Genomic DNA, 25,079 nt, shown 5'->3' on the forward strand with positions numbered 1-25,079 from the left:
AGATATACAATATATTTACTACTTGAAAAATTTCTGCGTAGCAAAATAACGTTCCGTGCATTCAGCTACACTCTAAATAAACTCACCATACGTTCCGTCATTAATTTCGGCCGGAGCAATGGCGTTTCCACTGAACGTGGACACATTGTCGTCGATGTCACTAGCAGGGGAGCCGATCGTCGAGTCGATGTGGCCATCGCCCAGCATCTTTTTGCGACGCTTGATAAGGTTATCCGAAACTAACGACTCGGTCTCATCGCTTCGCTCGCTTTTCAGTTCATTGTAGCCTTGCTCGTTCTCGTCGGAAGCAACGTCTGTGGGGGTGGTAAAGCTGGCCCCACTCTCCGTGGTGTTTGAGGACTCCATAGGCGTCGGAGACTCGTCTATGCTATCTGCTCTCAGAGCGTCCAGCTTCACAGACTCCAGCAGTCTTCTCTGGTTCTCCGCGTTTCTTTGCCCAATGTCCTCCATCATGCGGCGGAAGAACTCGCCTCCCAGCGGCTGGCCACTTCTCTTCCGGTAGAACAGCAGATAGGCAGAGCCCCGAATGGACTCGGTAGAGTCCACGATAGACACCCGTGAGTCATCAAAATAGTACCACCTCCCATCAATGAAGTTCTTGGCGTACGCTGTGTAGTGTCCGCCGCCAAGCCCGCCGAAATGGTTGTCCACAGCAAAAAGATCGTAGATCATTTCTTCCCCAGTAGAGTCAACCACATATTTGGACATATCGAGACCCTCAATGGGGAACTCCACAACAGCATCTATCTTGTCGCTGAAGCTTTTGGTATTCTCGAACCGCTTCAGATGGATAGTGAGTATGTCCGGAACAGACCAGATCTCGATTTTCTTGGTTGCCTGTCTGTGCTCCTTGCAGTTTGGACAGTACCATAGGTCATTTTCTCCCAGGACCTCTGGATTCGAAAACATCTCCATGCAATTGTCCAGAGATATGTTCTTGCGCCTGCTTTCGGCCATGAGTCGCTTGTTTTCTTCGACCTCCGCGTTCTCTAGTACTTCAGGGTTTGACCATGTCTCTCTGCCTCCCTGTCCGTCTTCCTCAATTCCTGTGAAAAAAGTATCAAAGTATGGAGGCTCCCACTCGCAGACCAGCGCATTTTTCTCGAAAATGAGAGGTCTTGAAACGCTTTCCAGCTCAGAATCCGAATCTTCCTGCTGCTCTTTTTCTTCATCATCTATGTGCATTCCATTGGCTTCCTCTGTCAAAGGAGCCAGATTTGGCTCACTAGCGTCGCTACCCATCACATTGGTTTCACCCACACCATCAGCAAAGATTCCGGAACTAGAGTCCTCACTTGTGACTGTTTCGGTAGATCTGGCTCGATAAGAATAATATTTCCTTTTAGTTTCGTTCACTTTCTCCAGCAGGTCGGGCAAATTCTTGAAATTATTATGTGTGCGAGGAATCCACAACGAATCATCTTCCTCATCCTCTTGAGGGTATCTAGAGTAACCGTAAAGGCCTCTGCCGTATCGGTTGGCAATTTTGATCTCGTTAGAAGAATCGAAAACCTTCACGCTAAAAGCATGATTTCCAGGTATTTCAGGATCAGCCAAAGAGACGTCATCGTCGTCGCCGTCCTCAATCCCAGAAAATTCTGCGGCCTGATGCTGTAAACGCTGTCTCGATTGGAAAAATTTGTACGTCGAAAGCTGGCCGTATCGCTGTTCCAACTTTCTCCTTATACTGCCAAACGAGTAACACTCGTCCTCGGTGACAGTGATGAAAAACGGTATGCCGAAGGGTTTGGTGTTTCTTGAGTCTGAAAGAGTATTGAAAACGGGGACAATCAAATCTCCTGGTCTATGTTTGATCTGGTGGAACCAGATCTCGTCGTTCTGCCCGATCAAGTCAGAAATAGGCAGATAGCGCGTGTCTGAATCCTTGGCCTCAAAATTTTTGTACACTTGCGACTGGAACACCTCAACAGCAAGCAGCTCATTGATAGGCACCTTCAACTTATCTGCAACGTATGCTTTGAGGTCAGCAAATGTTGAAGACTTTGGAAGTTCCACCTCAAGACATTTGGGATATCCTTCCTCCAATAGAACATTGACTTTTCCTATCCATTTTTTATGAACCGGCAATGGTAGAGTGAGATCATTGTAAGGGTCAAAGGTTATACTGATCTTGCCGCAAGACGGACACACCAAAGTCGACTTGTACAGCCCCACAAACAAGTCGATAACAACAGAGTTATTTCGCAACTTGTGGCTGTCCCAGCACTTCTGCGCCAATTTCCGCACTTCTTCCACATCGTTAACTTTTTCGTCCGGCAGCTCTGGCTTCTCAACATACGGCTTTTTCAAGATTCTGTTCAGATCCTCGTGCAGCCCGTCCAAGAGAAAAGCTATCAGTTCCTGTGAGTCTTGCTGGTGATAATCTGCGAACATCGAGTTGTAGTATCCAATTGTGTATTTGAAGTCTCTTGGTGAATATGAGCTTGAAGGGCCCGCGAAGCGCTTGTCAAATAAATGCTTGACCAGGCCTGCATAAGCAGACGCCACTTTGCCGTCGTTTCCCAGCGGGTTGTCTCTGTTGATTTCCTTCTCGTAGTAATCGTACAAAAAATAATTGGTGAGCTCGGGGATATGAACCAAACACTGCAAGGCAGAATTCATGTAGCAGGTGTTTCCCAGATTATTGAGTCCCACCAATCCTGACCCCAAGGAAACTGTCGAAGACGTGTCCATTGGGTACGTTCCATCCTCCTGTTGAATTTCGATGAGAATATTGCGCTCATTGATGTTTAGGTCCTCTAATTTTATAGAGCCAGATTTCTTTCCAGCTGGGATCAGCGTCTTCGAACTGATGTTCGACAGGTCTTGAGGAGTGAGGATCACGGGTAATCTCGTTGCTGGCGTGATTCGCCATATTCTGGTGGTGCCCTTGCCAATCTCGAACTGTTTTTTCACAGCTAGCTTGAGGTCTCTGGCGGTGCTGAGAGCAGAGATCAGAAATGGCTTTGCGCCAGCCAGTCTGTATCTGTTGATGGTTTCGGGGTTATTGCAAAGCAGATGCGGAATTATGTACAATGGATAAGTCTCGAGCTTGAGCTGGCCGTCTTTCTTGTCCATGAATAATTGCCGCTCCACAGAGGGACCGTCCACGCCATACCACTCGACAAGTTTCGCAAAGACTTGCTCTGCTACAAATTCTGGAGTAGTCGCCGGATTGATGCAAAGTTCTGTATGATCCAAAATGCTGCTTGTGCTGACAGGCCCCAGATTGGCTGCCTCCTGCGGTGTTCCTCTGAGAAAAACGTTGAGCCACTCTTTCGGCACGCCGTAGTACTTGGTTCCTTCTCTCAGATCAAAAAAGGATTGCTCAACGAGCTTCAGGTACTCTGCGCGCCGCTGGGTCAGCTGCGAGTCTGCTGTATCCATAGGCTGCTCGGATGGTTGCAGAACAGCCTCGCTCTGTTCGAAACCCATCTCGCTTTTTCAAGTGATTATAAATCTTTTTGCTTGTCAAGATTTTTCGAGATGGTGGAGAAGAAGTGCGCGGCTCAAAAGATTTATTTTAGAGGAACCCATGCTTTTCAACCTTGTCTTCCATGATCGACCTTTTGTCCTCCTGTATAGACGGAGATTTTGATTTCTCCGGGCTGGTGGGGTCCGAGGAGTCAGTTTTGGTGGAATACCTTGACTCTTTGGAATCAGTTCCGTTGTTGAAGCAGGAGTGTGCCTCAATTCTAAAGGATACGGTAGATAAAGCCCTGTCAGAAAGGTATAGCCCCGAGTCAGATCTGGCTCTGTCCTTGCTCCACCACTTGTCCCAGATCTCTCCAATCAACAAAATAAGGCTGCATTCCGAAGCATTGTGCCAATCGCTAATAGATTACTGCACGAAACAGACACAAGACAATCGAGACTTGTTGGTGCTGGACTTCTTCGAGTCAATCTGTGAGCTCGGCCTCAATTACCAGCAGACTGCACATCTGTATAAAAACGCTATTCAAAATTCCGGCTCCGCCATCTCTTTTCAAAGGCTATTCACAAAGCATCTAGACTCACACCGCTCGTATTTATTTCTCCCTACATCGCGATACTCGCCCTCGCTCGACACCCCGATCATCAATTGTACAATCCAATTTTGGTTTCAGTACACTCCAACACATGAACAGCCCTCACCATCTTCTCTGTTCGTTCTTAACGGCAAAGAACCGCTCCTCACGTACTCCTTTGAGAACCAGAAATTATCAGTCAGCACATCAACAGACATTGCAACATTCGAGGCATTCGTGTTTGAGCCTCTACGAAAATATCACGTCGTGTTTGTGCACAAGGAGGAGAAACGCAGATCCTATATCGATCTCTATGTCAATGGCGACTTTGTACAGTCAATCCATTTGGCGTACAAAAAGTCCGATCGTGCTACGTCCCTGGATATCCAGGGAGTCTACGGGATGTACTTCGAGCTGATTAACCTGCTGTTTATATGCGAGCGTGTCAGTTATCGCTGGATCCTTCTGTCTTATCACCTAGGCCCGCTGTTTGCCGGTACATACCAAGACAATCATCTCGAGCGATATCTCTCGGAAAAGTCAAAGCTGATGATGACTTTGAAACTCCAAGAGAATACGGACACCAAGGCATTGAGAGACGTCAAGATCAACTCCAATTCTATCCTAGTTGATGTCAACGCCAACTCGTCAGCAGAGATCAGCTCCACCATTCATTGGAAACCAAACCTGCTGCTCAACTCTTTGTACTCGATTGGTGGCATGGCTGTCTGTTTGCGTCTGTTGGAGACGGCCAAAACGTCTAGCTCCCTCGTCGAATGTTTAGACTTCCTGTTTGCGCTGCTGTCAAAAGATTCAGTGTCGAAACAAGAATTTGAGATGAATGCCGGCTACAACATAGTGGCCACAATTTTGAAAACAAAAAAACCTCTCCTGGACCTCAAGGTCCTTGATGCTATTCTACGTTTCGTCGGATACAACGATATGTCGCCGATAGACTCCGTCTTGGCCAACGCACTTGCTTACAGAATCCTCATTGTCGATTTTGACATATGGAAGCCACACTCCATTGATCAGGTTGGCGACGCCTCCGTCAGAGACACTTTCAAATTCCTTCTATTCCAGTTTTCTGTCTTTGCTCATGACAGTCGCTACCACAGCTATAACATTCAACAGTTGATAGACATGAGGATAATCAAACGATTTGTTCAGGCTATGAAATATGGCTTATTTGAGGAGGGAGTGCTGCCCTTATTGCATGACACGATCTCAATACTGGTGAGAAATAATCCTTCTACAGAATCTATCAAGGCTCTCTCCCTATATGTGATATACTCCCTGACAGTCGAAGATTCGGGAGGTTTACAGAGAAAGTGCGGACTAACTGTCTTGCGAGCCATTCAATCCGTGATCGAAGATCCAGCATTAATGTCCAACGTTCATGGCTACAAAATCATAATGAAATCTATATCCACAAAGTGGATACTATTGCTTCTTGACAATGACAACTCGGACGTGGTGAAAATAAGCTTGAGGCTTTTGAAACGGGTTTTGCTATTCAATACCAAAGTCTACAAATCATTTGCTGACGAAACAGGACTCTTGCTGCTTTTCAAGCTGCTGAAAAAGTGGGACAGCAATTTTGAAGTGATGAATCTGATAATGGCTCTCGCTCTCGGAAAACAGTCCTCGTCAGAGCAAAGTCAGGTCGTCATGCCCGAATTTCTAGTATTGGTGAACGCGTTACTATCAGAGTCGGAGCTAAACTTTGAAACCATTTCATCTTATGTGACAAAGATTCAGCACCTGCTTGATTCGAATATCTCTTTCAGAATGGTAGCTTCTAATCATATCCAATGGCTCCAAACATTCTTGCTTCTTGTTTGTGAAATCAAAAAGACGCACGAAATATCAATCATAGCTCCTTACAAAGATTTTGTCGGAGATTTATTCAAGGCCAAGCTTGAGAGAAATGCCAAAAAAGCAGACTCACTCACAGTGGACGCACTCCATCAGAAGTTTCCTGCTGCTTTCATGTCCACTGTACTCCCAGAGATCCTGACACACCTAAGCGAACTTGAGCCGAGCTGCCGCACGCAGTTCGTTTCAAAGTTGCTTACAAGAATTCTGGAGCTGGAAAAGGACTATCAAATTGAAGAGGCGGATTACTATTTGGTGCTGGAAAAACTTGGCACCATACTAAACTTTGACGAAGACCCGAAATTGAAAACCGCAAAGAGGCATTTTTGCGATCTCTTCACGGAGCTCCTGGTGAAGGCAACGTTAAGTGAAAAGGAGAGCAACGAGACAGCCTCGAATGAAACAAAAACGTGCTGCTCTGTGCTCATGGCCAACCAGAAGCTGTTCTCAAATTACGCAGGGGATGAGAATATGTCTGTTATAGTTGCATCTCTGTTTCAATGTATGACTCTTCCTGATGCTTCTCTTTCGAGTTTGGCTTTGAACTGTCTCAGGATACAGCTCATGAGTGATCTGGATGCTAGATCCGTGATTTCTTGCTTATCCTCCAACAGCAGTCAGAGGGCCAAAATGTTGGGCTACTTTGAGAAGTTCCTGTCACTCAATGATGAAGAAATCAAGGATCTTTGGGAAAGGGATATTAGTCTTTCCAAAGAAATCAACGAGAAATATGAGAACTATAGTTCGCGGATCCGAAAACAGCAGGGAAAATTGACGATTAGGAAAACCATAGACGAGCTGGCTCCCTCTCGACTCTCAGATAGCAACGAGAAAATCGAGAAGCTTTATTCCAAAGAGATCATGCTTTTGAGCAAGACAATATCACAAGCGGAAACCAAGAAGTTCAACAGACACATCCAGGACGATATGGATGATCTTAACTATTTTGTTTCCGTCTTCAACAACCTCAAATCACAGCTTCCAGTCGAAAACTATAAGTTTTCAACTGTTCTGGACTCTACTGAGGGCCCGGACCGGATGCGCAAGAGGATGGTCAAACAACTCTGCCTGACGGAGGATGACATCCCCACAGAGCAAAGCCCTGGGCTGGAGTACAACGAATTGGCAGAAGAATACGAGCTTCTGTCAGAACAGATAGATGTTGACCTGGCACAAGAGGACAAGAACCGCAAGATACTCCGGAGCTTGTATGTTGGCGATAAAATAGTTGAGATGCTTAATGTGACGCAGATTCTGGGCCTTGAGATGCTGGAGTCGATATTCATTCTGGGACAGTCACATATATACATGATTGGCAACTACTTTCTCACCTCAGATAAGAAAATCTTGGACTTGAGAGATGCTCCCCCAAACGAGAGAGACTCGTACGTTCAGCTTATTACGGGTAGCAATTCGAGAGCAGCATCATCGCAGCATCAGACGAAGACATGGGAGCTGTCCAAGTTTGCTTCTATCAGCAAGCGAACATTTCTTCTGCGAGATGTGGCTTTGGAGCTATTTTTCATTGATGGTTCAAATTTTCTGATTACCTGCTCGTCTAAGGAAATAAGAGATGGGCTTTTCAACGTATTGTCTTCTAAGATGTCGGCGAAGTACTCTGACACGATTCTGGAAGACGCCCTTACCTTGGCGTCCTCATCGTCATTGACGATTGGTGCCAAGCTTGTCAGTGCTATTACCTCTGTGGCTTCATCGACTACGCTCAGCTCATTAACGAAGAAATGGCAAAAGGGCGAACTGTCGAACTTCTACTACTTGATCTTGGTGAATACGCTTGCCGGTCGCACCTTCAACGATCTTACCCAATATCCTATCTTCCCGTTCGTCATTGCCGACTACGAAAGCGAGGAGCTGGATCTGACTAATCCGGCCACTTTTAGAGACCTTGGAAAGCCAATGGGAGCGCAGACAGAGAAGAGAGCCGCACAATTCCGAGAACGATACGATGCCTCGGCTGATATGTCGCCCGACTCTCCTCCATTCCATTACGGAACGCACTATTCGTCCGCAATGATTGTCACAGCTTATCTCATACGCCTCAAACCCTTTGTGCAATCATATTTGCTGCTTCAGGGAGGCAAATTTGATCATGCTGACAGGACCTTCCACTCCATGGTGAAAACCTGGTACAGTGCTTCCCGCGACCATACTACAGACGTTCGAGAACTGATTCCCGAATTTTATTACCTCCCAGACTTTTTGATCAATTCCAACAATTTTGACTTTGGCCATCTACAAGACGGCACCAAAGTCGGAGACGTGCATCTGCCTCCATGGGCCAAAAATGATCCCGTAATATTTGTGGAGAAAATGAGACAGGCTTTAGAGAGCGACTATGTTTCTGCGCATTTGCACGAGTGGATCGATCTGGTGTTTGGGTTTAAGCAGCGGGGAAAGCACGCAGTAGACTCTTTGAACGTTTTTCATCATCTGAGCTACCAGGGGTCTACGGATCTGGATAAAATTAAGGACGAGAGAGAAAGGAATGTCATAGTGAGCATTATTCACAATTTTGGGCAAACTCCAATTCAGGTTTTCCATAAACCTCACCCGCGGAAGCAGATTTATACGAAGGTGGAGTTCGACCCCACCAAGCTGTTTGAATTGCCTTTATCAATTATCGATGCTCCTTTCAGCATTGACAGTATAGAGTTTGATTTTGTCCAGATGGAATGGCGAGCTCGAGACCGTTTCAATCGAGGCAGCCAGCGTCTCAACTTGCAGCTAGTCGGCCGCAACTCGGTGCAGGCGAACCAAGTTATATTTGAGAACGCAAGTACCAGCATGATATCAGCGTTGGGCATTCTAAACTTCGATGAGTTTGTGGTTGGATTTGAAGACGGCACCCTGCAAATATACAGGCTAACATCGAACAAGCTGGCTAGTTTGAAAAACGCCCAGAAAATGAATGTGAGACAACCTGCTGAGACGGGCAGGGTACGAGGATCTGAGGAAGTGATCCAGCTTGGAGTTCTACGAGGACACCAATCCAGAGTGTGCCAGGTCAGAGTGAACACTTTCTACTCGATTCTCCTGAGCTATAGTGAAGATGGAGCAGTCAAGCTGTGGGACCTCCTGCAACGGAAACACATGCGAGATATCTCCGAGGATGGCAAGCTAATTGAAATATCGAACCAACATGCCCTCATTGCAGTGGTAGACAGGGAAAATGTGCTGAGACTTGAGACGATCAATGGACTTTTGCTGCTGGAAGAACCTCTGCATGAAGAATGTCTGTCCATCACCTTTGGTGAGGCAAACCTCAATCACTGTGCAAACATTGAACACCACGAGTGGAAGCACCATTCGATTCTGGCCCTTGGTTTCCGGGGAAAAATAAAGCTAGTGGAATTGACGTTGGACCAGGGTTGGGTTATCAAAATTCTACGCGAGCTGAACATGTTTGGAGATTTGGAGATCACCAGCCTCAAACTCAAGCTCAATGTAGAGCTCAACGGTGAAGGCCGGGTCATTGGACGCGGAGAGCTGGCAGCAGCCAGTAGCGAAAAACTAATGATCTGGTGTTGATAGTTATTACATATTGCACAAATCTATTTTCAGCGCTTTGACCCCCATCGATCGTAGCAATAGAGGCCAACGGCAACATGCACTAATCCGGTGACCTCTAGCAGGGAGAGTCTTTTGCCGGTAATGATCATGCTGACGCTGATGATGACTATTCTTTTCATCATGGCGGCGATCGAGTACGTAACAGTGGGCAACAGAGCAAGAATATGAAATGCCAGCAATGATTGACTGAAATGGCTGATTCCGTTTAGCACCAGCATGGTCCATGGTATGCAGCTATAGTTAGGGAGGTACGTGGACTCAGAAACTTTTCTCACACCAAAGAATAGCTCGTGGCACTCGTAGGTGATGAATGCGGGAATCGAGTATAGCATCCCATATGTGGCACAATAAATAAGAGTTGTCAGCTTATCTGGCTTATCAAGAGCGCTCTCGTACTCGCTGGTCTGTTCGTGCTTTGGATGTTCGGAAGAAGAAGCAAACTTTTCAACATCGGAATTGACCGACGACCCCCTGCTGATGGCGAGCGACCCTGGATCTCGAGCCGCAGAGTACGATGACGGAGTGACAACGTTTTTGGCGTAAATCGACTGGCCAGCAAATATGACTGCAGCCGCAAACGCAAATGCTATACCTTTGAGGTAATCGGACCTCTCCAGGAGCATTACTCGCAGCATGGTTTTCTCTCCGTCCTCCTGGCTGTTGAGCTGCGGATCTGATATAGTGCCTCTTGTGGAGTCTTTGTCTCCGGATTGCGAGACGACGATAATAACGACACCCAAAACCAAGGGAATGAGAGAGAGGTAGGTGTAGGACGGGAAGCGGACTTTGTAGTATATGCGGTATCCCATTACCGTCAGCAGAGGACCCAAGGCCCTAATAGACGCGACAGTCGCCACGGGACATAGTGAAGTTGCGGCAAGACTCAGCAGTTTCCCAATAAATTGGAAAGTGCCCATGGGGAAGAAAACTCTCAGTAATCGTCGATTAAAAACAAAGCCTGTGCCCGACCTTGAGCTTCCCGAAATCGCGGACTTCAATTGCGGGAGTCTCCCGAGAAGAGCGATGGTGATGTGACCGAGTATGAGACTGCACAGGAACTGGAACTCGCCCACAAACACGGGAAAGTCAAAATCGTTGAGGATGTGCTTAGTCAACTGCGAAGTAAGACTGGAGATAAAGTACCAGGAGCAACAGAGCGATACCACTTTCAAGTCGAAGAGGCTGCTCTTCAGCACGCTGCGGGCGGTTTCAGCCACAGGCATGGATCTCAGCTGGTTTAGTCGCTTGGCAGTTTATAGGTCCATGTGATCCGGATCCCTAGAATCACCTTTAAATTTAACAAACAAATTTTTTGTCCATATGTGGCGCAGGGCGGCGTAACAATTAAGCTGTAATCGACGGCTCTAAGCACGCTTTGCCTTGTTTTCCTGTTTGGCTTGCTGTCGTGTTTCAAGCGCACGTTGCGTAAATTCAGGATCAATGAACCCTATGAGGGTCGGTAGCAGGGCAACCAATGCCATTCCGGCCAGCACAGGACCCAGAATTGGATACTGCTGGAAAAGTCCCCAGAACGGTATCATTTTCAGAATTCCTGCCGTTTGGTCTTCGTTTGCAAACGACTTGATGACGATTGACTCGGCAGTGAAGTTCATCTTGTTTTGAAGCGGAACGGGATTGGCAGCAGCGGCGATTCCGGGGTACACCTCGAAGACGTCGAATCCGTCATCAACTTCGACACGGAAGAAATTGGTTTTTGAGAGCGCAAAGTCAAGCGACCGTAACACAAACGAGTAGTTACCTGGCTTTAGATCTATCGTAGAAAACTCTCCGCGTCGATTTAGACGATATCTTGCGCTCCATGTTTCGTTAGACACAGACACCCAGACGCGGGCAGGATCTGCCAGAGACTCCTGGGGCAAGTCCAGCTTGCCCGAAACGGCCAATGCGTTCAGAACAGAGGCGAAAAGCGCAAAAACGAAAATCAAGTATTTGGTCGTTTGCATCACCAGCGTATATAAAGGAGAATTTTTCGTATATTTTTTTTCTCATACTCATTTTATCAGAAAAGGTATATATTGTAGGGAGGTTAATGCCCCACCCAGATTGTCTCCCTCTACAACCTTTTCGAGAACAATATGGTCTTGAATACATTGTTTCTAGATCGTTCTAGAGACCTCGTTGAGAGATCAGACATATTTAGAACCCAAAGTTGTTTTTGGAGTAATTCATAGGAGGAATATTAGGATGGTCGACATGAGTGAAGGTTGCGTACTCCAGCTCGTATTCGTCGTCCTTGAGTGTAAAGTTGACCACCGCGCCCAGGTTCCCCTGCATGTCACAGTAGTTTGGTGCGCTGAACACCGTCACCAGTTTGCCGTTGTGTTCTATTTCGTAACCTCCCATGCGAACCTCGTGAGACCGGATGATCGCCTTGAGCTTGTTCCGCTCACAGAAATCTGCCGTGACGTCCGGACCAAACTGCATTCCGATTCCCCTCTTTGAAGCGGATCTTCCCTTGCTTTCCTGGGGGTCCGTCCACAACAGTTCCATCTCGATTCCTTCCTTCGGAGGCTGTTTGCTTTTGAACCGATCGATCTTTCTTATGTCGTCCAGAGTGACGTTGTCAGAAGAAAACAAACCACCGTGCATGACAAGATACTCTTGGCCAATAAGAGAGGCATACGGCAGCGAATTGAACGACTCGCTGAAACACGAAAATAGTTTCTCGCTGTACTTGTGCTTGCACTCGTCCTCAAAACCGTAGACTTTGTTCATGTCATTTGTCTCGTGGTTTCCCCTGTTGATGTAGATGTTTTGCGGATACAGCAATTTCAGCGAGTACAGTAAAAATGCAACCTCGCAGGACCATGAGCCACGGTCAACAAAGTCTCCATTAAACAGATAGATGTGATCCTTTCCGACCTTTCCAAAACGTCTGAACAGGTTCAGCACATCATAGAACTGACCATGAGTGTCTCCACAAACAGTGATTTTCTTTGCCTCCTCCAACTGTAGCTCCTTAGCGGCAGTGGCGGGCCGCTTGAGACCAAACTCGACCATCGGAGGCTGCTCCTTGAAAATCTCGTTTGCAGCGGCCACAATGGCAAAGGCATGTTTCTTTGGGATCTTGCTGCCCTTGCGGAACAAGTCCACCATATTAGATATGTATTTCTGCGTCATCGAAACACGCACCCGTTTGTCTTCCACTTTGATGTCCAGGTCAGGACCCTGGTAGCTGCTTTCAACGGAGATCGCATCAAGGTCGATACTGGCGATTACGGAGCCCTTTTCTTCCACAGCAATGGCCTTTTCAAACTTGATCTGGTTGATGATTCTTACCAGCTGTTTTTCCAATAGCTGGGCATTCTTGTCGGAAGGCGCCCTCGAAAGAACAATTTTGACGTCCGAGAGAGACTTTTTGTATTCCAAAATCGCACTGTAGGACACGGCGCGTCTATAATATGCCTTGAGGTAGTTTTTGTCCAACTTGATCGCCTGGTTTGCGTCTTCGATAGCTAAACCATAGTTTTCGAGTTTAATCTGAGCCTGCGCTCTGTTGGAGTATAGGATCGCCGTGGGGAAAAGGTCTATCGCCTGGGTATACAACTCGATTGCCTTATCAAAGTTGTTGTTCTTCAACTCCTGGTTTCCCAAGTTTTTGAGCTCGGTAGACCGTTCCTCCAGTTTTGGATCCATGTGTAATTGGAAAATGGCACACTACAAAAGTTGCAAAATATTGCAAAAATATTCCTCAGAAAAAATATTTAATTTCCTGGGGCTATTTAACACGAACACTATAATTATCTCCACTTCGTGTGATGTACCGCACGTATGGATAGCTCTGGTAGTTCAATTTAGGCTCGTTAATCTTCAGGTACCGGATCTGGAGTCCGCTGGTCACAAATCCTTGCATCTCAAACCTGAGGTTGACTGGTCTCTTTTTGAAGTTTTCCAAGCTAGTAGCGTCGTGGACGGATGGAAGCAAGAGCTCTGCGATCATCACATACTCCTTGCCACCGTCGATCCTTTTGAATTTCCACAAGACCACAGACTCGCTAGGTATGTATTTGATGGAGCCCTTGTTATAATGGAACTTGGGCGAGTCAACGTCCTCGGGGACTGGAATGCGGATCTCTAGTCTGTTGGCACTGATCTTGCTCTTGTAGTTTGCCTTCACCTTTATCATGATCTCTATTCTAGTGTTGGAATGGTTTTTCATTTTGTAGTCAATCATGAATAGTGGTTTCAAGGTATGCGAATGGACACGGTAGTTCATCAGCTCAAACTCGCCGTCAGGTGGAATGAAAGAAACCATCTTGTCTGACTCAAACTTCGAGAGTCTCACACATTGATGGAACTTGACGTCCTCCACCTCTATACCCTTTGTGCTGTTGGAGTCTCTGGTTTCACCCCTGATTGAGCTCAGGCCACTATTGAGGAAACGGTCGTTCAGACCCAGAACAAGCTCTGGCATTCCAGAAAGGTAAGATTTGAGCTTGATGGCTCCGTGGATCTCGGAGCTCAGCATCTGTCCCTTTGCATTGATGAGCATGTCAATCGACTCGACAACGTCCAAATATGCCTCGTTCTTTTTATAGAAGATGCCCGGAGACCGCCAGTTGACGGAGTTTGTAAGCGTGGCAGGCGGCTGTTTTGGCTGCTGGTGGATTAAGGAGCCGCTCTTGGACCCGGTGGCTGTGGCAATAACATTCTCGAGCGTGAAGGACTCTTGCGTGATGTATTCTTTGAGGATCTTGGTGTCGGTGATCTGTGGGACTCCAAAGTCCATCATTTCATCCAGCAGCTCGTATATTATAGAGAAATTGTCCCTAATTGACTCTTCTTCCAATGATTTGACATAGCTCTCCAACACCTTGACAAGATTGTGCAAATATGACATGATGTTGAAGACGTTGGTGTCATGGCGAGTCATGGCCAAAATGAACAGGTTTTTATGCATCAAATATATGTAGTGGATACCATTGTCGTAAAGCACAGGCCGTGCCGAGCCGTCGTCAAAGCTCTCGGTGTTGGTAGAGTTATTGATCAGCAGGTACGGAAAGCGCTCGACTGCAGATACCGGAATATCCCCTTTGTAATCCCTGGACAACAGCGGACGGCCCTTGCTGTCGAGAAAATAGACCACAGATGCCATCGCTGCTGGAATATATATTGCTGGCCTACAAACAAAAGATACGTTTTTGCGGTGCAGAGGTGTAGTAAGAGGTGTTTAGTCGCGTGTGGCAGGAAATAATTGCACCATTGCAGTTTCACCGTCGATTACGTAATATATTGGGTTACCGGGCTGGCGTGTGATGTAATAGTGTGGATGATAAGCAATTATTGAACTTATAAAATATCTGGAGTCTCTGATTTTCAAAGATCATGACTATCGATACTTTAGCCACACCCGAAAGGTAAGTGCGATTCTGCTCACAGCTGGCTAACAATCAGTCGGGAAACGAGAAAATATGTATCTCAGGGAACGACCCCGAGTTTCCTTGTTCCCAATTCCAGTTACTACAACATCAATATCACCATGAGCCACTGGCAACTGAAGGATCTGGTTTGCGCCGCATCAAATTCAAACTCTGTATATTTCCCGTCAGGAAACAACCTCATGTGTCTTGACTTGTCTCGCAAGGGCAACGGGGGTTGCACGGCCACCAAGTGCCTAAAGTCTGTGACCAAATTTGAGACTTCTCCACGATGTCTGAAGGAAAAAGACGACCTGATTGCTGTTGGAGGAGTGGTCAGTGCAACACCTCAAGGAGTGACGCTCGGGAGCTGTCGAGGTCTTTTTGGTCTTTACACGAAGGTCAACGACAGTGTTATCAACAAGAATGTGGGGACTCTGATCAATAACTGCGTATCCTTGTACAAGATATCGAATTCCGCATACAAGACAATTCTTTGCAACAACGACCACAACATGTACTTGCTAGACGTGACTAATTACGGTCTGGCCCAGTCGCAGATGAACATCAATGTTGGTGTTCCGCTAAACCACTCGAGCATCTCGCCAGACTCCAAAAGCATGATAGCGGTCGGAGACTCGTCCAAAGTGTTTGTGTTGCACTCTGACGAAAACATGGCAGACATCAAGGGACAGCAGAGCATATCGACAAATTACCTGTGCGGCATATCCACCGACTGGAGCTCGTCTGGAATGCAATTCAGTGTGTGCTTCCAGGATGGAGCGAACCTGGTGTACGATATCAGACGCCAGGACCACGCGCTCCACGAAATCCACTCTACACGACTCGACGCGAGTGGCGACTTCAGGGTCTGCAAGTTCAGTGGTGGAACCGAAGATTTGTTATTTATCTCTGAACATCAGGGACGTGTACATGTGGTGGATACTAGAGACTATTCGAAACACCAGGTGATTCTGCTTCCGAGGGTTCTGCACGACTCCGAGGCGTCGACGTACAACCAGCCGATCGTCAAGTCCGTAGAGGAGGTTTGCGCCCTGGACGCAGCACATCTTGACCAGGCCAACTCGCAGAGCTCTGGGCTCCGCTTGGGCCAGCGTCCCCCAATGCGTTCAATTCTCAACGACAGAGCAAACCAGCCCCGCCGGTTCCAGTACGACACGAGCGACGACCCTGCACCGCGTCATATCGAGAGTCCTCAGCAATTCATCGGAGAAGTCACTCTGGACGAAGACACTGTGCAATATCTCGACAGCAGTGTCGAAATATGCGGGCTGGACGTCTCTCGGGTCCACGATAGTAGCTCGCTGGTCATTGGCAGTGAAGAAGGGCTTATTCACTGGGGCATTGATTCTTGGAAACGGAGATGTTTCCCTTCATTTGAAATGTTTTGATGAGGATATAGTATTTCTTTATGATTCATAACTCGCTCTCGCTCGCAATCACCTGTAAAATTGCGGTCTGTTGATGTTGAGGCCATACTCGTCCAAAGCGCTGCTGAGGTCGTCAATCGTCAGAGTAACTTTCTGGTTGTGCTGTTGACTGCCACCACCTAATGCCGTGCTGGACTGGCCTTCGCCAGCAGAACCAGATGCTCCCTGAACACCGTTCTCCACCGACTCATCTGGCGCATTGGCCATGTTCGATGTCGCCATCATCAGGGCACGGGCCCTGACGTGCGGATTGGACGAGTTATACACAGCTGTGTTCGATCTGATTCTGGAGTACTCGTATGCGTCCGTAGCAATGTCGCTCACAAACTTCTGTGTCGCCAGCGCCAGAAGCCTTTTGATTTTCACGTTCGATGTCTGGAACCCGTTTTTGGCTAGATAGTAGTCCGTGACACTGTCTGGGATGATTGGTGTGAACTCCTCGTCGTCCATCATTTGCAGCACCTCTTCGAGCGTCTTGTCGCTTCTGGTGAGGTCAGGGAATTGGGGCAAAATGGGAGGCATTTTTGCCAGGGCCGGGTCTTCTTCTAGTTCCTGTTGTTGTTGCTCTTCGTTAGGGTTGTTTCCCACGTCTTCGACCATTTCCTCGTCCAATTGGTCGTCATCGCCGAGCTCCTCCACGTCTTGAGCACTGAACAGGTTGCCCTGCTGTTCTGGATGTTCGTCACTCATAGCTTATTAATACGGATCACCAACGTAGAATAAACACAATAGTCGTTGAAAAACAATTTTTTATTTCAAATTGCGACCTCATAAAAAAAAAGCATGCTAAAAAGAATGCGTTCTCATTATCAGTACTTAGTCATTGGAGGAGGTTCTGGAGGTGTTGCCTCAGCCAGAAGAGCCGCCAAACATGGAGCCTCAACCCTGCTTATTGAATCCAAGCAAATGGGAGGTACCTGCGTCAACGTTGGGTGTGTTCCAAAGAAAGTGATGTGGTACGCCTCCGACATGGCTGCGAAGATCAGGCTCGCCAAGGACTACGGTTTTGAGGGCGTTGACGCTTCGCTCGCGGACAGCTTCAATTGGGCGGGTTTCAAGGCGAAAAGAGATGCCTACATCAAGAGACTCAATGGGATTTACGAGCGCAACTTGACCAAGGAAGGTGTGGACTATTTGTTTGGGTTCGCAAGGTTCACCGATGACGGCAAGGTCGAGGTCGTCCACAACGAGGACAAATCAAAGGTGTCCACGTTCACGGCCGACCACATTCTGATTGCTACCGGAGGCACTCCTGTCTTCCCAAGCAAAATCCCAGGCTATGAACTCGGCATTTCCTCGGATGGATTCTTCGAGCTGGAGACACAGCCAAAGAGAGTCGCCGTGGTGGGAGCCGGATACATCGGTGTGGAGCTTGCTGGAGTTTTCAACGGTCTAGGCTCAGAAACTCACTTGATCATCAGGGGTGACACTGTTCTGCGTAAATTCGACACTATCATCCAGAACACGGTCACCGACCATTACGTCAAGGAGGGAATCCACGTTCACAAGCAGTCGCAGGTGACGAAGATTGAGAAGCTCGAAGACGGTTCCAAGAAGGTCACCTTGAACGACGAGTCGAGCATCGTTGTTGACGAGCTGGTCTGGACCATTGGCAGAAAGTCGCTCATCAATCTGGACGTGCACAAGATTGGCCTCAAGCTCAACTCCAAGGATCAGGTTATTGTCAACGAGTACCAGGAAACCAACGTCAAAAACGTCTATTCTCTGGGAGACGTTGTGGGCAAAGTTGAGCTGACTCCCGTGGCCATTGCTACAGGCCGCAAGCTCTCAAACAGACTATTTGGACCAGAGGTGTTCAGGGCACAGAAACAGGATTTCGCCAACGTGCCTTCTGTCATCTTCTCCCATCCTGAAGCTGGCTCGATTGGTCTCAGCGAGAAGGATGCTATTGAGAAGTACGGAGAGGACGACATCAAGGTCTACCAGTCCAAGTTTACGTCGATGTTCTACGCCATGTCTGAGCACAAGTCTCCAACAGCATACAAGCTCGTCTGTGTCAAGAGCCAGAACGAGAAGGTTGTTGGACTGCACATTGTTGGAGACGCATCTTCCGAGATTCTCCAAGGATTCGGCGTGGCTATCAAGATGGGAGCAACCAAGGCCAACTTTGACGACTGCGTGGCTATTCACCCAACCTCCGCAGAGGAACTTGTTACCATGGTTTAATTAGATGTTAGAGAGATTTATTCGGAATATGTAACAGTTCTCGGTCTCAGTCTTTGGGCTCCATCACCTGCTTCACCGGCTCGCTGTCGTTCACATACAGTTTGTGTTCCTGGATGTACCGGATCACGGAGTTGGGCAATAAGTACTGGACGCTCATATTTCTTCTCAAAAACAGTCGAACCTTAGTCGAGCTGATATCATTGTAAATCAGTTGCTTGATCACCAGAATGTTCTTGCGATGTTCGTACATGATGTCGTGACTGAGCAAGAAGGACCTCACGTCCGACCCCGTGCGCTCAACAATGAGACATCCGTAGTTACCAAGAATATGGTGCAGATCCTGATCTGCCCACACATTTGGCTCGCCCATGGACTCTATCAGGTCTCCGCCAGCAAGCAGCATGATCTTGACGCCTGTTTTCTCTGTGCTGCTCTTGTACTTGTACACCCCGCCCCTCTTGATGTTGATTTCCTCGTTGAAATGGTCCAGCACCAACGCTGTTCGCGTGTACTTGGGCTGCAGAGACTCCCAGGCGTCGACCATCAGCCACGAGGAGGTGCGCTCGCAGCCAAGCTCACACATGCGCACCCGGTGATGGGACGGTGCAAGGCCCGGTTTCTTGTAATTGTCCGAAACCGGAGAATAATACCCTCCGATGACCTCGAACCTGGTATACTCTCTGACGGCATCCAGGGCCATTTCGAACATCCGCAGATGCAAGTATGTGATCGGCGAAAACGAACCGCACGCCACAATCACGAGAGGATACTTGTTTGGCTCGGATAATCGTGCTTTCAAACGGTGTGTAGGGAACTTGTAGTCTTCAAGGCTCTTAGACTGTCGCTGTATACCGTGCGGAACTTCCTCGAGATCTGCGATCTGGAATGAGTGCACCCGGGGCAGGTTGGTGCTGGAGAAGGAGCCCGTGCGGTTCTCCTCCAGCGGCGGATAAGCGCTCTGGTCCGGCGTGGCGGATTCCTCTTCCTCCTCGCTGGAACTGAACGGCTGAAGTTCGGTTCGGGACTTGGGGATTTTGTGCTTGATGGAGCTCGGAGAGCTAGATCTGGTAACGGTCTCAATTGAGAACTTGGCGTTTGGGTAGTTGTTGTTGCCTGACGCTGGTGGCTCGCTGGAAACGCTCGTGTGCTCTATAGGTTGGTCGATTGGTTCCAGGTAGTCGGCAAGGACGTATGGCTGTATGGGCCGTCTGTTCGGAATAAGGGTGGACGAAACTGTGGGCTCCACGGGCGGGTGCGTGGAGGGAGGCCTGAAATTCGGGTCCTGTGTCGGGTCCATTGGGAAAAGTAATAAAGATTGGACGGTTTTCTTGCACAGAAAATGGCTGTGTGAGATTGATGATTTATTTTGTCGGACTAGCGAGCTTCACCCACGCGAGAAAAAGTTTTTATCGGAGAGGCTTTGTGCGGGAAAAGACAGAGTTCGGAGTGCGAGAGGAAGGCGGTCGATTATTACATAGGATTCCACTGTGGCTTTGCTGCTTTGGCCACGGTGAAATCGGTGGATCGGTGGCTATCTAAGTGTATACTCCTGGCTTTTCGCGCTTAGAGCACACCCACCCCATTTTCCTGCGGGGTAGCCTAGGGGTGAATGGAACGCTGACTCGGCCGTATAGGGAAAACCAAATTTAGGAAAAACGGGGTTTAAATTCTGCACCACTTGGTGACCCAATCTGTGTGGCGGAAAAGCCGCGCAACGTCCTCCACAGTCACGTCCAGATGAAACATTTTATTTGATTCTCCTCCGGTGTAGAAGCTCGAGTTGATTCCGTTGATCTGCCGGATCGGCTCCACCAGGAGTCCGTAGTAGATGAGCCGCTCCCAGCAAGCGAGCATCAGGTCCCGCGAATGGTGTGCCGAATCGAGCTTCACGCGCCCCATTGTCTGAAGCTGCGAATTTAGCGTGTTGGTTTGGGAGCTCGAGATTCTCTCAAACTCCTCGTATGCAATGTTGAAATTGACCTGGTCCATGGAGTTCTTGAGCAGCTGGCGGCCGGCGCAGATGACGAGCTTCAATTCGAGCTCGCTGAGGCTCGCCAAAATCTGGAAGCTGCGGTTGTTGGTGTTCACGAGCGGGATCGGCCCCGCGGAAAACGTAGTCATGTCCATTTTCGCAATGTAAGGCGTCAGCTGGCTCTTGAGAATGTTGAGGTCTTTGACCGTGTAGAAGTTGCGGACGACCAGCTTGCGGAGCTCGCTCGCCCCGCCAAGTAGCGTTTTCATGTGTGAATTGTATCTCTGCGCCAGCTCGAGCATGGACGGCTCAAAGTCGTCGGGATCGACAGAGATCATGCAATAGACGCTGTCACAGAACTCTGCCAGCTGTCTGGGTTTCGTCAGCTGAATCACCTTCTGACTAAATCGACTCTTTACTCTTTTTTCCAGCTGCTCTCGGACACCGGTGACCGTGGTCAATCCAATCACGGCCACGGCGTGGGAATTCGATGAGGACTGTGCCACGTCAAACAAGTTGTACAGTAGTGTTTGTTTCGCATCGTTTGTGTACTTGTCAAGCTCGTCGATCACAAAGATAATGGGCATCTGCATCTCGTCGTCGTCTCCATTCTGGTCTTTCCCTTCCATCAGCTGACTGCCGTCCAGAACGCTCATCACACTGTTCATGGTATCGTTGGCAGAGAACCGTTCGAACGAAACGCTCCAGTTGCCCGAATGTCTGAGCAGATGCCAATCAAGCTGCCTTGCAATCTCCTTGATCGCGCTTTTGTCGTCACTTTGGTAGAATCCACTGATCCTGATCACATAGAACATATTCGGAAACCTCTCCTGAAGATCCAGCAGCGCGTTGTTTACCATGGTGGTTTTCCCGCTTCCGCGAGGACCTATAACCAGACAGGACTTACCCTCGTTGAACTTAATCGTATTCTCCAACATCTTGTATATCTGGACCTGCTCCATCTCGAGATTGTTGAGACGGACCTTGACAAGCCCAGAACTTGTTCTGTTGGACAAATTAGCTAACACTCGCTGCCTAAGAAGCTCCAAATTCTGCTCCGGCTCGCTCACTGTCATGTATATAGTCTGAAAAATAAATTTATTGCATTTACTCTACATTTTGAATTACCACTATAATACACAATCACCGGGCGACTCCCGAGTCATTGGCCATGCACTGCACGGCGGACAAATAATTAGCACAAGCAGTATCGTTAGATCGTAACACACTTGTTATCCGAAGATTGGGACAAAGGCTCGTGTTGAGAGCTGGAGAGAGAGGTCGATCCAATATCGTCGCTGTCGACGAGGTCATTGATTTCGTCTCTATCATTTTCTTGCGCGTAGTCTGCGTCCCCATTTTCATCGTCTGTTGACTCTTCCCTTTCCGACTCAGTTTGCGCGAGACCGTACTTTGCAAATTTCCGTTTCGCTCTCTTTGTCAGGGCAACATCGCTCGACGCCTCAGATGCAAGCGAAATTGACTCTTCAGAGATCTGTCTTCTTTTGCGCACCTTTTCTTTCACTGTTGCGTTTTTGGAGCGTTCAAGCCTCAACATACGGTCGATGTTGTCCTGGTCGCCCTTTGAAAGCTTGATCGTGCGCACTGCGTTGGGAAAAAGCTTGTTCAGCTCCGACAGGTCGGAGTCGCTGTCGTCGTCCATGTTTACTAGCTGTGTGATTTTCTGCAAAGCAACGTCATCCAGACTTGAATCCTCGTCCAATTCGGCAAAAGGTTTGGGCTGTACTCGTGAGATCGCCATCTTGGCCTTCATCACCGGCGACTCGTGTGAATGCTGAATTGCCTCTTTGATTTTCTGTGTCCTTTGTTGCTCCTCGCTGACTTCTGTACCTTGTGGGGTAACTGGCGTCTCAGGACGATCTGCCTGTAGTCCAAAAGCATCATCAGGCCCGTCTAGTAGAAGAAGGAACGTTGTGCTGGTCATTTCCGGCTTCGGCAGCCGCTCCCACAGATAAGGGCCGGATGCCATGAAAGTTTTGTTTACCCAAATAAATACTAATTAAATACTGCTCACACTATTTTTTTTTGTCTCCCCCTATCTTTTTGACGTTTAATATTTGACCACTTTTGGATGACCACCGAAATTCCCAGCTCTGTGTTGCATCTGCTACAAAATGCCAACTTCATCCACTTGGGGACCTGTCTCAACAACGTGCCCCACGTGAGTCTGATGAATTACACGCTTATTAGCCCCGAACAGAAGTATCACGACACGACTGGCAAGAACCACTATTTGCTCATATCCACGCCAAAGGATACTCAGAAGTACCACAATCTATCTCAAAACCCACAATGTTCCATTCTGGTTCATGATTGGACCACGTCGACGAAAGCAAGCGGAGTGTCGCGACACGGTCAATTGCTCAGATTGCTCGAGGATCTTAACCAATCTGAGTTGTGCGAGCTGAGTTGCAATTTGACAGGGTATGTCGAGCAAGTTTTCGACGAGGATGAGGACTCGGAGGAAACAAAGTATTACAGAGACCTACACACCAAGAGCAACCCCGATGCCAAGCCGTTCTTGGAAAACAAGGGCGCTGCTCTGCTGCTGATCAAAGTTGAACTGTCTAAGGTGGTGGACTCTAACTTTAACATATCCAAATATTAATAAAGCTCTATTGTTTAGTTTCCTTCTGAGCCAAAATCGTTGGTGAACTCAATGAATTTGTCTAGGTCTTTCTGGTTCACCGTAGGCTTGTTGGTCTTGATCGCTTTGATGAAGTCTTTTATACCTAGCTCCGGCTCTTTCAGCTGCTCGCCGTCGAGGTCCAACCAGCTCATCTCGATCGCCTCGCTGTCCCCTGGAGAACATGGCGTATATTGTTCCAGCTCCTGTCCCTCCTCGTTCGTCGACACCACCTTCTTGAAATGCGTAGCCATCTGAATCTTACGAATCGGTTGCATAAGCGCGTCTTTCACAACAACACTAACGTCATGTCCCGAATATCCTTCCGTCATTTGAGCAAGTGTTTGGTAGTCCTGTGTTGTGAGGGAGCACGGAGTATCTCCGATATTCAGCTTGAACATTTCGACTCTGGCTTCTTGGTCGGGCAAGGGAATGTATATCCTACGCTCAAACCGTCTTCTGATAGCTGCGTCCAGCTGCCATGGAATGTTCGTCGCTCCCAGCACTAAGACACCGTCAGAGTCATTACCAACACCGTTCATCTGAACCAAAAGCTCTGTCTTGATTCTCCGCGAAGCCTCCGACTCGCCCTCTCCTCTTGGACCACATAGCGCGTCCACCTCGTCGATAAAAATGATTGCCGGCTTTTGCTCCCTGGCCATCGTGAAAAGCTGCTTCACCAATCTTTCAGACTCACCCATCCATTTACTCACCAGATCAGACGAAGAGACAGAGAAGAACGTAGAGTTAGCCTCCGTGGCAACTGCCTTCGCCAAATAAGACTTACCGGTACCTGGAGGGCCGTACAAGAGGATTCCAGATACCGGTTTTCTTTTGCCTCTGAATAGATGAGGGAACTTGACAGGTAAAATGACAGCCTCTTTTAGTGCCTCTTTTGCGAGTTCCAGACCCGCAATATCGCTCCATTGCACATTGGGCCTTTCACTCAGAATCGAACTAGCAAGGGCTCCTCTCAGTTTCTTTGTATCGCTGTCGTTGTCGTCATCTTCTCCTCCACTAGTCTTCTTCGCTTTCACGGACCCAGACGTCGCACTTGCCTCGCCCGTCTGGTCCTGCTGCTGTTTCTTATCAAGATACTCCTTCAACTGTTCTGCGCGCGATAAGTACTCGGTGAATTTGGATCTGATGGTCTCCTTAGACTTGGGATTCTTTTCGTACTTGAGAGCTAGCATCAGGTAGTCCAGGCCATTGTAGTACAGCCTGTACGCCTCGTCGTACTTGCTGGCACTATCTGCCTCAATGGCTTTCTTCACGAGGTCCACGCCCTTGTCCAAAAACTCGCTGGCACTCGACATGTTCTGGCTATTAAAACGAGATGTTTTGGTTTCGGTAGCCTCTCATTGGACATCCTTGCACCGGAGCGCTGCGATTCCTGCTGCGTCGCTGTACCGAACGATGCCAGATTTTTTTTTTGCAAAGTCTTGTTGGCGGGTCGGTGGCTGGCTGGCAGGCAATTCGTGGAAGAGCCCCATGCGCGTCTATTGTTTCATATATGGTGCACGGGTGTCTTCACGCCACAAAGCAATTCGGTGAATAGTATCCGGAACAATGTGATGTATAATAGGGTTGATTATAGAGGCAGACAATAAGGACGTACTGCCAAGAAATTTCCAAAGCGCAAATAGTGCGTAAAGAACAACATCCCGCCAGACTAGCCAGCGGACAAAATTGGGCGAAATAACCGAACGGGCCAATCAGAACACGTATACAGAATAGCGAATGATTACAAGGATTTTCATTCCCGGACGTTAATTACCCTAAACCAGACGCATCTACCGCTGACGATAAGTTTCATGCCATCTAATCGTTTTTTCGACTTTCGTCTTTTTCGTCCCCATGCACATTTTCGTTCCGTTTTTTTTTTCTTGCTTTCTTCCGTATATTTTGATCACCTGCTCTTCCTCTTGCCGTTAGTTTACTAGTTGC

General features: G+C 48.0%; 14 protein-coding genes across 14 annotated transcripts; 4 read left to right on the top strand and 10 right to left on the bottom strand.

Annotated features, from left to right (window-relative positions):
- Positions 1-72: 72 nt before the first annotated feature.
- Positions 73-3,456, bottom strand: KL928_000881 (uncharacterized protein; the record flags this gene model as incomplete). Its single annotated transcript, XM_043206625.1, has 1 exon — positions 73-3,456. One exon carries the CDS (start codon positions 3,454-3,456, stop codon positions 73-75), a length of 3,384 nt encoding a protein of 1,127 aa, XP_043061340.1.
- Positions 3,457-3,578: 122 nt separating this feature from the next.
- KL928_000882 (uncharacterized protein) lies at positions 3,579-9,455 on the top strand (the record flags this gene model as incomplete). The annotated part of the gene is made up of 1 exon (XM_043206626.1): positions 3,579-9,455. One exon carries the CDS (start codon positions 3,579-3,581, stop codon positions 9,453-9,455), a length of 5,877 nt encoding a protein of 1,958 aa, XP_043061341.1.
- Positions 9,456-9,484: 29 nt separating this feature from the next.
- On the bottom strand, positions 9,485-10,720 carry KL928_000883 (uncharacterized protein; the record flags this gene model as incomplete). The annotated part of the gene is made up of 1 exon (XM_043206627.1): positions 9,485-10,720. The coding sequence occupies one exon, from the start codon at positions 10,718-10,720 to the stop codon at positions 9,485-9,487; it is 1,236 nt and encodes a 411-aa protein (XP_043061342.1).
- A 141-nt stretch (positions 10,721-10,861) lies between these two features.
- On the bottom strand, positions 10,862-11,461 carry KL928_000884 (uncharacterized protein; the record flags this gene model as incomplete). Its single annotated transcript, XM_043206628.1, has 1 exon — positions 10,862-11,461. One exon carries the CDS (start codon positions 11,459-11,461, stop codon positions 10,862-10,864), a length of 600 nt encoding a protein of 199 aa, XP_043061343.1.
- Positions 11,462-11,654: 193 nt separating this feature from the next.
- Positions 11,655-13,154, bottom strand: KL928_000885 (uncharacterized protein; the record flags this gene model as incomplete). Its single annotated transcript, XM_043206629.1, has 1 exon — positions 11,655-13,154. One exon carries the CDS (start codon positions 13,152-13,154, stop codon positions 11,655-11,657), a length of 1,500 nt encoding a protein of 499 aa, XP_043061344.1.
- Positions 13,155-13,236: 82 nt separating this feature from the next.
- On the bottom strand, positions 13,237-14,613 carry KL928_000886 (uncharacterized protein; the record flags this gene model as incomplete). Its single annotated transcript, XM_043206630.1, has 1 exon — positions 13,237-14,613. One exon carries the CDS (start codon positions 14,611-14,613, stop codon positions 13,237-13,239), a length of 1,377 nt encoding a protein of 458 aa, XP_043061345.1.
- Positions 14,614-14,997: 384 nt separating this feature from the next.
- KL928_000887 (uncharacterized protein) lies at positions 14,998-16,287 on the top strand (the record flags this gene model as incomplete). The annotated part of the gene is made up of 1 exon (XM_043206631.1): positions 14,998-16,287. The coding sequence occupies one exon, from the start codon at positions 14,998-15,000 to the stop codon at positions 16,285-16,287; it is 1,290 nt and encodes a 429-aa protein (XP_043061346.1).
- Positions 16,288-16,335: 48 nt separating this feature from the next.
- Positions 16,336-17,016, bottom strand: KL928_000888 (uncharacterized protein; the record flags this gene model as incomplete). The annotated part of the gene is made up of 1 exon (XM_043206632.1): positions 16,336-17,016. One exon carries the CDS (start codon positions 17,014-17,016, stop codon positions 16,336-16,338), a length of 681 nt encoding a protein of 226 aa, XP_043061347.1.
- Positions 17,017-17,121: 105 nt separating this feature from the next.
- On the top strand, positions 17,122-18,513 carry KL928_000889 (uncharacterized protein; the record flags this gene model as incomplete). The annotated part of the gene is made up of 1 exon (XM_043206633.1): positions 17,122-18,513. The coding sequence occupies one exon, from the start codon at positions 17,122-17,124 to the stop codon at positions 18,511-18,513; it is 1,392 nt and encodes a 463-aa protein (XP_043061348.1).
- A 46-nt stretch (positions 18,514-18,559) lies between these two features.
- Positions 18,560-19,810, bottom strand: KL928_000890 (uncharacterized protein; the record flags this gene model as incomplete). Its single annotated transcript, XM_043206635.1, has 1 exon — positions 18,560-19,810. The coding sequence occupies one exon, from the start codon at positions 19,808-19,810 to the stop codon at positions 18,560-18,562; it is 1,251 nt and encodes a 416-aa protein (XP_043061349.1).
- Positions 19,811-20,175: 365 nt separating this feature from the next.
- KL928_000891 (uncharacterized protein) lies at positions 20,176-21,561 on the bottom strand (the record flags this gene model as incomplete). The annotated part of the gene is made up of 1 exon (XM_043206636.1): positions 20,176-21,561. The coding sequence occupies one exon, from the start codon at positions 21,559-21,561 to the stop codon at positions 20,176-20,178; it is 1,386 nt and encodes a 461-aa protein (XP_043061350.1).
- A 137-nt stretch (positions 21,562-21,698) lies between these two features.
- Positions 21,699-22,430, bottom strand: KL928_000892 (uncharacterized protein; the record flags this gene model as incomplete). Its single annotated transcript, XM_043206637.1, has 1 exon — positions 21,699-22,430. One exon carries the CDS (start codon positions 22,428-22,430, stop codon positions 21,699-21,701), a length of 732 nt encoding a protein of 243 aa, XP_043061351.1.
- Positions 22,431-22,577: 147 nt separating this feature from the next.
- On the top strand, positions 22,578-23,114 carry KL928_000893 (uncharacterized protein; the record flags this gene model as incomplete). The annotated part of the gene is made up of 1 exon (XM_043206638.1): positions 22,578-23,114. One exon carries the CDS (start codon positions 22,578-22,580, stop codon positions 23,112-23,114), a length of 537 nt encoding a protein of 178 aa, XP_043061352.1.
- Positions 23,115-23,128: 14 nt separating this feature from the next.
- On the bottom strand, positions 23,129-24,448 carry KL928_000894 (uncharacterized protein; the record flags this gene model as incomplete). Its single annotated transcript, XM_043206639.1, has 1 exon — positions 23,129-24,448. One exon carries the CDS (start codon positions 24,446-24,448, stop codon positions 23,129-23,131), a length of 1,320 nt encoding a protein of 439 aa, XP_043061353.1.
- Positions 24,449-25,079: the final 631 nt, after the last annotated feature.

This window comes from Ogataea angusta, assembly GCF_019207475.1.
Source record: "Ogataea angusta isolate 61-244 chromosome Unknown 61-244_NODE_2_length_1002155_cov_89.706849, whole genome shotgun sequence".
Classification (NCBI taxonomy): domain Eukaryota; kingdom Fungi; phylum Ascomycota; class Pichiomycetes; order Pichiales; family Pichiaceae; genus Ogataea; species Ogataea angusta.